Here is a 9,933-nt window from a genome sequence, read left to right as displayed (position 1 = left end):
CTGGGGGGAGGGGAGGAGACTTGGAGACCCCGCTTCTGCCGCACTTCACTTGGACCCCAGAGAGCCACCAGCCCTGTCTGTGTGTCCCCAGAAGAGGGCTGGGGGCCACCTGTGGCCCAGCTGTCTGTCCCCACCTCCGAATCACCTTCCCTGGTCTGAGCTGTGACCCAGGGCATGGGGAGGTCTGGGGACCCCAGTGCTGCTGAAGTTTGCACCTGGAGGCTGCACCCTGGCGAATCCTGCACCTGCCCGGATGCGTGGCCTCAGAATAAAGGGGGATCGTCGTGCACCCCGAGTGCCGTGGGTGGGGTGCAGCAGGATGTAGGTAGGGCACCTCCAGGACCACATTCCCATCGAGGGCATCACTGCCCATTCCTACATAGCACCCAACAGGAGAGGACCCCAGGGCCCTTTGTGGAAGGGGCTGCGTTTTTCCCGATGGCTGTAGAATAGGGTAGGTGTATGGGGAGCTGACAACCCTAATATGGCTGACGCAAAGAGGGCTTCCTTGTTTGGGACATGGGCTGAACACCAGCCCCCTGGTTGAGTCCAGGGTCACTTGTAGGCCTTTTTGGAGGGAAACTCTCCCTTCACTCAGGCAACCTTTGTTTTGAGATCTCTGCCCCCTTGGCCTTGCAAGCACTGGAATCGGCCACAAAAGAAAGGTTTGAGTTTTCACTACTGTTTCTAGGAGTCCTGGGGGTTCCTCAGTCACACTGAAGCCAGCAAGCATGGCCATAAACCAGAAAAATGAAAGACCCTGAAACAAACCAAGGCCGGGAAGACAATTCTACATCTTAGAAAAAAATACGGGCTGTTCAGCAGGGTCGCCAACCATGTAACTGCTTCCCGTGGGGGTCTGAGCGAGTGCGGCCTTCCGGGGCCTGCCACCGCACGCTTCTCTTCCACACGCACTCCACGTGTCGCGATGATGAGATGCTAGCAAGAGCCCATTCGAACTTAGCCTGAGATACATGGATTTTTCCCACCCTTCAAGTGAGATGAATTTTAGCCCCAGATGAGTCAGGTTGCCTGCTGGCTGGAACCCCAGGCCGAGTGCTTGGGGCTGCCGGGCGGGAGTTCCCTCCAGGTGCCCTGAGGCAGAAGAGCAGTGGCCTGTCTCCCGACCAGGCCCACTTCAGAAGGACCGCAACCTGCCATTAGACGAGAACTACTTTGGGAACGAAGACACACTCATTTGCCGAAAATAGCCAACGCCTGCATATTTCTGTTTTAAGGCAATGTCACCCTTCCATCTATCAGACGGAACAGCCCTGGGTCACTTAGAGGAAACATTAAATTAAGTGCTCTCTTTGGAAACAGCAAACGCCCGCTCTCCCTCCCCCCCCCCCCCCCCACCCCGCCTCTAAAACAAACCACTCTTCTTTTATTCCACGATGACTGGGTTTAGAGTCCTTTTGCCCCCTTCCTATACGCAGAGAGCAGTGGGGTCAGAAACCCTTGTTGCTCCGCGATGCTGCGGGCAGGTCACAGGAAGCGCGGCCCCTCGGGGCACGTGGCTTCTCCCTGCCTTCAGGGACCCGTGCGGGGCGAGCACACCAAAGGACTTTGGAATAAAATTCCTGAACCTGGAATGTGAGTTCCTGAGACATGAAGTGTATTCGGAGTGTGGCGTTCTCTGCCCCACCCAGAAACAACTTTGGGAGGGACCTCCGAGGGCCCTTCCGGGCCTCACTTTGGAACCGGGCGTGAAGAGCTCTCACCCCAGGTGCTCAGGGCCCGGCTCCGTCCAGGTGGCCAGCACGTCCCGTCCTCTCTCCTGGACCAAATGCGAGCAGGGCTGTCACACAACCCAACGAGAGCCAGGGTGGGGCCACCCCCTCACCCCACGCCATTCCCGCCTGGTTCCCACCCACAGCAAGAGCAATGCTCCCGCCCAGCTCGGGAGCTACCACGCTACTCAGAAGCCACCACCACACCACTGGCTGATCCCAGCTGACACACAGCAGAGTTAGAGACGGCAACCAGAGCGCTGCAGACAGCAGCCTGCCTGCCCCTGGCTTCTAGGGACAGAGGGTGCCCATCTGCTCTGGAGCCGCCCAGGGGCTACGAGCACCAGCTGGGCCTGGGTCTCCGGGGTTCCTCTGTGCTGCATCCCTCGCCGTGACTGGCTCGGGGTGGAAGCAGAATGACCACAACCAAGGCACTCTGGGCTCAGGGAAGCCCCTCTACGGCCCTCTGAGGTCCCAAGGATCATCCCTCCTCATCGAAATGAACAGAGGCCTCTGCAAGATACCCCAAGTCCTTCCCAAACCCACACTCCCTGCCCCAACACACACACACACACACACACACACTCACACACACTGTCCTGGGGACTTGTATTTACAGGCCCCGACTCCCTGGACGAAGGGAAGGGAGGTGACTGGGCAGGTGATGGCTTCAGCTCTCCACTGAGGAGTGCGCTGGAGCCCGGCCTGACCCACCTGCCCAGGTCAGAGCTCCGGGAGAGACGTCCCCGGCTTCTGCCCGCCCCCGTCAGCACGGGAAGGCTGGCGGTGGGGGCCCTGCACCCTAGTGCCCCACAGGCCGGGGCCTCCCAGGTAGGAGGGGAAGGGAGGAGTCCAGGGGACACAGGGCTCATGGAGAAGCTGAGGGTTCGCTAATTCTGAGCTGGGGACACGGTGGGTCTGAAAAAAGCGTTTCCCACAACTTCCGTCCGGTGCTCCCCAGGGAGGAAAGAGAATGCCACGTTCTCCGACTGCATTTCCCATGACATCCGCCTCGCCACCCCCCCAACGTTCCAAGTCACAATGTTCCGGTCTCTTGCTACGGAACAGTCTCTGTGAAGTCCCGAGCGCGGCCACAGCAAGCCACACACACAGAGCGTCTGGCCGGGTGGCCCCGCTTTATCCATCGTGTCAAACAAAGGCATCCCAAGAGCAGGGCCGGTCGGGGAGAACGTGGGAACTGGACGCACCAATGACACCTTCGGACACCCTTGTAGGAGGCCAGTCAGAGAACGTGGTGTAATAGTGGAAGGTCCTGGGGCCTTCTGTGGGGATACAGCAGCGGGCGGGGGCCCTGGCCATGTGGACATCAGATGGTGCGGCCGGCTGCCCAACACGGGTTTGCATCTCTGCTTCCGGCGCTCCGAGGGGGACCTGGGCAGGGTCCCGGAGGCGAGGACCCCTACAGTCTCCCTGGGGAGTGCTCCCCTTACCCATCACGGCTTAAGGCGTCCCTCTGAGCCGTCTGCATTCTGAGCCCACTGCCAGCTGGGGCGAGGCTGAAGCTGGGCAGGGGGCAGGAAGAGGGAGCCGCGGGCCCTGCTTAGGGGTCTGCCCTGAAAGCACAAGGTCGGTGACCACGGCTCCAAACTAACCGACCGGCCTATCCGCCGCCTGCGCTGAGCTTCACCTGCACTGCCTTGCCCCCAATGTGTGCCCAAACCTAAAAGGAAATTCCAGAGTGCAAATCTATGTACAGAGTAAGGCGGCAGGAAGGGGGTGTCCTCACTGACCTCGTGGAACATGTCCATCCCTGAGAAAGGGGGGTTCAACACCGCTGAATCACCTTCGTGGGTATGTCTCTTGTGCAATCGTGGATGGTGTTTTTTGGAATTTTTTCGTTGTTTTTTTACAAATTTGACACCTGAGGTGAAGAAAATCTTTTTTTTTGTTGTCATTGACTTCATAAAGTTCTCTCTCTTCTGATTACAAAAGGAAACGACACGGAATCTCGGGAGGAAGTGAGAGCATTTGCTCATGGCTATGGTAAGGAGGAGGGGCCGCGGGGCTGGGCGGGGCCGGGCGGGGCCTAGCAAGGAAGGGCGTGGCTTGCCGCGGGCCCCGCCCCGCCGCCGGCGCTCAGGGCGAGCTGGCCGGGCTGATGGTGGGGCTGCTGGCGTCCGAGCGGCTGTAGTCGCTGAGTGAGCCGGTCCGCGAGCCCCCGCCGCGCCGCTGCAGCATCCCTGGGTGGAAGTTGGCGTGGCGGCGCGCGTGCTTGGTCAGGTGGTCGCTGCGCATGAAGCGCTTGTCGCAGATGGGGCAGCTGAACTTCTTCTCGCCCGTGTGCGTGCGGTAGTGCCGCGCCAGCTCGTCAGAGCGCGCGAACTTCTTGTTGCAGTCCTGCCAGCTGCAGGCGAAGGGGCGCTCCCCTGTGGGCGACACGGCAGAGGGAGGGTCAGTCACAGCCCACACCCCAAGCCTGCCCCTCCCTCCCTGCGCACCTCCCTCAGTGCCCCGTCTCCCACGGCCTCGGCGACAAATCCTTCAGGGTACAGGTGTGGGTGCCAGCGCCCTCCTGACCGCAGGGTGGATGTAAGCAGACATCTCCTGGGAGGAAATGGCAGCGTGCCAGGTGCTGCGGCCCCCTCAAGTACCCGGCACAGCGTGCCACGCAGCACTCTCTGCAGGGTCAGCTGTCCCTAGGCGGTGGCGGGGAGCACAGGCCGGTCCCTGGGCTCTAAGGAGGGAAACTAGGAGGAGAGGGTGGAGGGGTCAGGGAGAGCTCGCAGGCCTGCAAGTTTGGCCACACCACCCTGGCCCCACCAGGAGCCCTACTCCAGAGCCCCCAAGCCCTGCAGGGCCTGCAGACAATTTGCTGACGCCAGCGCCCAGCCACCATTCAGACGGTCCACAGTCTCCTCATCTGTAACATGAATGGGTCAGGATGGACTATTTCCAGGGCCTGAGAGTCTGTGACTGAGATGTCCGTTTACCGCAACAGGCTCCAACTAGAGTCTGCAGCTCCTCCTCTCAGAGATCTTCCAACATGGCCAACAGGCAGCACAGGAGGAGGCTGTGGGGTGACACCTAGCAGAGGGAGGTAAGGAAGGCTGGCTACAGTCAGGACCTCGTCCCTCCCTCCCATCCCCTGCTCAGGGCAAGGGGCAGGCCAGCCTTTACCCAGGCAAACTCTGAACCACGCGCACACACACACAAGACATCAATTGCACAGGGAGAACCAGCAGGGGGTTCTAGCACCTCAGAATGCAGCCCCTCTGGCACTGGGGGTGGCCACACAGTACCCTTTCCTGCCCCGTTTCTCCCCCTCCCTCCCGGACTCTGGCCCTGAAGCTGAGAGCCAGCCCTTGAAGCTGGTCCACCAGTGCTCAGCAGAGGAAATCTACACCGCCCACTCCAAATGAGCCCATCAACCTTAAATATAAACAGACACCCAAAGATGGCCAGACATCCAAGGAAAACCAGTGGCATGAAAGGGAAAGGCCAAGAGCAACAAAACCACTGACTCCAGAGGAAAAAAGAGTAAAGCCGGGAAACAGAAGAGAATATTAAGCTAAAAATTCTAATTAGCATTCTCAAAGAAATTTCAGATAAAATTTTATGCATAAAGCAAACAGGATAAAAAGGAAGTTCAGAGAACAAAAAATAGTTTAGAAGTTGGGAGTATTGCTGCCCAAACAAAAATTCCATAGAAAAGCTGGAAACGTACTCAAGGAAATATCCCAGAAAAAGAGAACAAAAAAAACAGCTCTAGAAAACGTGAATGCTGCAGTGTTCTCTGTCTCCTAGCAATGCTGAAGCTGAGAGCTGTGTGTGGCTCTGTTTGCTCTCCTTATTGATTTTCTGTTATGGGGGGGGCAGGGTGGGGCGGGGTGGTTTCACAATCAAGCAAGAGAGCAAACCATCACTTCCCATCTGTTACTAACAGTAAGAGCTAGAAGTTCAGCGTCACGGAATCAATCCGTGGGTAAGACATCTAACTAACAGAAGACACTGAGGAAAAGAACAAAAAAATGGAGAAGAGGAAATTACCAAAGAAACAATAGAACAGTATCTGTCAGAGTAAAAAAAGGAGACAGGAAACTAACATGGAAAGGGTTATTAGCACAGAGGTGGGCCGAGGAGTGAGGAAAGGCTCCTGCTGTGAGAATATCTGCAGTGTCAGAACACTAGGTAACAAGAGATCCCAAAACTTACTGGAGAGAAAGGGGAGAAGCAGGTCGTCCGGGAGGGAGCGAGGCTGGGACACACACCAGACTTCTCGTAAGTTACACTAGCGGCTAGATGACAGAGAAACACAGCCTCCCAAGTTTACCTTGCACACTCTAGCAAAAATAAGAAAAAACTGAGAAGCCAGGGAAGTAAGCGAACAATGAAGGGTCATCCCAGGACAAGAGTGAGGGAGACTTGGTGGGCCACTGGAGCTGTGGGCCAGGAATCACAGAGGGAGGGTTACAAGAAGAAAGGGAGTTCCATGTACCATAGAGCACGATCAAGAGGCTGAATACATTTCAGGACACGGCCAAGGCACATACTAATCTTTGGTTAAAGGGAAAAAAGAGAGGCAATTAGTAACTCCAGGAAAAATAGAAGACATGTAAGAAAATTGTCTAAATTAGAAGCAAACTAAAATGCCACATGATTACGAGCAATGAAGGAAGAGCTCCGAGCCAAACACTGTTTTAGGGGCTTTTTGTGTATTATTTATCCTTCACAACAACCCCATGAGGTGGCAGAAGGGAATGCGGTTCCAAACAGAGGCCCTGGCATACGGAAGCAATATTCACACAGTCGTGATCATGTGAACCCTAGCACTACTTGTCAGTGTTTAGAATCGATCTTATAGACAAAGCCCATACCACTGATTCGTGGCCCCAGGAGAGAATGTGGGTTTAAGGGAAAGGTAGGAATACACCCATGTGCAGTCAAAGGAAATCTCTAAATGAGGTTAAAAGCTATAAGGATAATCAACAAAAGAATTAAAAACAATCATATAACCATCAATTCGGGAGGAGGTGGGGGAGGGGTAGGAATGAGGTAATTTCTTAAATTTCAGGGTAGGGAGGTAACGGATGGCCTCTAAAGTTGATAAAATGAGAAACAGTAATAAAATCATACAGTTTTATTTATGGCAGTAACCACCAAGACAACTAAAATCAGAGCAGTATTGATCTCTAGAGAATAAGGCTGGACTGGGAAGAGGATTTTTTTGCTGCTGCAAACTCTTTTGTGTTATGTGTCTTTTAAAAAAATCATATGCATTTATGTCTTTGATAACAATAAAAAGGAATGCTGAAAAGTAATTCTTTAAATATCTAGCCCAACACCAAGTCAGAATTTAAAAACTGTTAATCGGTTCTGGGGGCGAGGGGAAGAATCAATACAAAGTTTGAGAAATACCGCACACTAATCCCACCCTAGGAGATTCACAGTGCACAGTTATCATTTAAGTGTTTGGAAAGGTCCAGCACGAAGTACAGTGGCGTCCTTTCACGTGACCGGCGCTGCACTCAGGACTTTGGTGCACCAGGTCCAACAGATGAGGCTCAGCTCCTCTCTCCATGGTGTACTGATGCGTGGCCTCAGACAAAGGCCTCACTGCCTGCGGGGGGGGGGGGGGTAAATAGTGGCCCCACCAAAGATACGTCCAAGTCCTGACCCCTGGAACCTGTCAATGTGACCTTATTTGGGAAAAAGGTCTTTGCAGATACAATTAAGGTAAGGATCATGAGATGAGATCACAAACATTAGAAGAAAAGGGGGAAGGACTCCAGGGAGTGATGTACCCGTAAGCCAGGGGACTCGGAGTCTGGGGCAGCCACCAGACACTGGGAGGGGGGACTAACGCTGCCAACACTTTGACTTCACACTTCAGCGCTCCAAAACAGTGAGAGAGCATACTTCTGTTGTTCTAAGCCACCCAGTTTGTGGTTAATTGGTTACAAAAGCCACAGGAAATGCACACAGTGCCCCATCCTCACAGTGGGGTCCACGTGGGGATTCTACAGGGTTGCACACAACCAGCCCTTGGCACTGTGCCTGGTACAGGTCCAGTGCTTACTCTCGAGATGTTATTTTTGCTCTTATCTATTATTCTTGTCAACTAGGTCTTCTCAGATTTGGGCCTGCCGGGAGGGGCAGGGGGTGGGGGTGCTGGGCACAGAACCAACCCAAAGCCACACTCAGCCTTGCTTCCTAATAAACCCTGTGTCCTCACTGGGAGGCTTGTCCTTTTCAGGGTCCTTCTGCTGCAACCCTGGGAGGCGCGTTAGATGTATATAATTAGAGACGGGATGCATGACCCCAGGGCGGCAGCGAAAGGCAGCATCCAACAGGATGGGATGTTGGTGCCCGGCAGCCCGGTGGCAGAAGGTGGGGAAAGCCCAGCATCACTACTCGGCCAGCACGCAGCCCTTGGCCTACTGGGGCATCAGCAGCACGACACTTTTACGGAGCACAAAAGCAGTGCCCAGCCCTGGGAACGTGGGTGTGATGTCGACAGACAGGGCTCTCCCTGGTCCGTCCTCTATTCTTCTGTCAGCCCGTTCCAGGTGGCCAATAAGCTGGTCCACAGACAGACGGATAAACCATTCAGAAGTTATGATGCAGGCTGGCGAGGAGCACAACCGGGTTTCGCTTGGCTGGCCTCTGAGTGGTGACATTCAAGCGGCACCGGGGAGGCTGACCAGGGGCAGCGGGAGAACTGCGAACGGATGGGGCAAAGGCAGCCTGTACAGGGGGACAGAGACCAGAGACCTCCACAACAGCACTGCTCACCCTTTTAGTAAGGAACCCGGGGAGCTTTTGTTCACCTGGGTTATGTCCATTGACATTTATCATAGAAATTAAAACAAAAACATTTAAACTCAAGCACATATTCCAGCAGCTGTCAGAAGGATGATGTCATCACACATCATGAAGCCTCTGGAACATTCCACTGTATTCTTTTGAGAAAATAAAGGACAAATAATGCTATTGTTGAGGAAATAGTTCTGACCTCAACTGGAGGGTCTGGAGTCCCTGCAGGTGTCTCTGGGCCTCACTGTGAAAACCGCCACTGCCGCTCAGGGACTCACCCCAGGTGGCACGTGGCTGAGCTGAGCTTGGGGAGGGGCGGTTGCACCCAGAGCGGGGCAGGGGCCAGCAGGTCCGGGACCGGCGGGGCGTGCACCCAACAAAGCCGAGCCTCTTCCTGGCCAGGCTCAAGTTCCGCACCTGCCTCCTCCTGGGATGCGACCGGGAAACAGCAGCGGTACCGCGGGGCTGCCACCGGAGGGCGCTAGGCCCAGAGCACAAGGGACCCAGACCGCAGACCCCTGAAGGGGGCCCAGGCCTCCTGCAGCCTCCCTGGAGCCTAAGCCTGGGGTGCGCACAGGTCGCTCTGCCCGCCCCCCCCCCCCCCCGCTTCAGAAGCCAGGAGGGCGGCAGGTGTGTGGGCGTAGGGGGCACTGGGACAGGATGACGAGAGGGCCTAGTGAGGGAAGGAGGAAGGGGGCTGGATGCACAGGGAGGAGGGAGGGCCAGGGTCACTGTAGGGGGCGCTGGGGACCCAGGGGCTGGAGGGTGGGTACCCACCAGTGGGTGCTAGGCCCCAAGGAGCCAGGACTGAGGGGTGTGGGTAACGGTGGGGGCAGGTCGAGGACCTGCTGGTGCTGGCCGTTGGGGGCGCAGTGTGGGGAGGAGCTGGGGCGCCGGGCCTGGGGGTATGCAGTGGCGGGAGGTGGATAGTTGGGGGTGGGCGCAGGCAGGTAGCGGGTCGTGCGGGCGGGCCGGGGGCAGGCAGGGCGGGGGTTACATAAATGTTCCCTGGCACCCTGCGAGGCGGCCGAGAGCAGTTGCCTCATCTTATCAGGGAACAGGGCGTCCCACACTCTTGCCCAAGCCGCAAGCCTGGGCGGGAACGGTATGTTCTCTCCGAGAAGCCACAAGAGGCTCCTCGCGGAGCCACCCCCCTTGGCCCCGCCCCAGGCCCGCCCCCCGCAGGTGCAGCTGGGCTCACTAGTGCGCATGCTCCGGCTCAGACCGCCTCCTGCTCGCCCTCCGTCAAGGGCGCGTTCCCCATGACCTCCCTCGCCCCATCCAGCCTCGGCCAAACTGCCAGCCTCCACAGGGTGAAGGGAGGTGCTGCCTCCAACAGTACCTACCAAAAAGACCATCGTGGCTCTTTTCTGTCTGTGAGCCTCTGGTGGGCAGTCAGGGGCGGGGAGTTGGGGTGTGTGTGTGT

General features: G+C 56.5%; 1 protein-coding gene across 1 annotated transcript in view; it reads right to left on the bottom strand.

The window, feature by feature from the left end:
* Window positions 1–1,380: 1,380 nt before the first annotated feature.
* KLF13 (Kruppel like factor 13) overlaps window positions 1,381–9,933 on the bottom strand; it is a 42,399-nt gene continuing 33,846 nt past the window's right edge. Inside the window, exon 2 of the mRNA XM_029236763.1 lies at window positions 1,381–4,120. Coding sequence (XP_029092596.1) covers window positions 3,831–4,120 — 290 coding nt within the window. The 3' untranslated portion in view covers window positions 1,381–3,830. The remainder of the gene's footprint in view (window positions 4,121–9,933) is intronic.

Source organism: Monodon monoceros, unplaced genomic scaffold, assembly GCF_005190385.1.
Source record: "Monodon monoceros isolate NGI ecotype Baffin Bay Population unplaced genomic scaffold, NGI_Narwhal_1 Super_Scaffold_21, whole genome shotgun sequence".
Taxonomy (NCBI): Eukaryota; Metazoa; Chordata; class Mammalia; order Artiodactyla; family Monodontidae; genus Monodon; species Monodon monoceros.
Note: the sequence above shows the minus strand (reverse complement) of the source record. Positions and strands in the feature narration are given on the sequence as shown.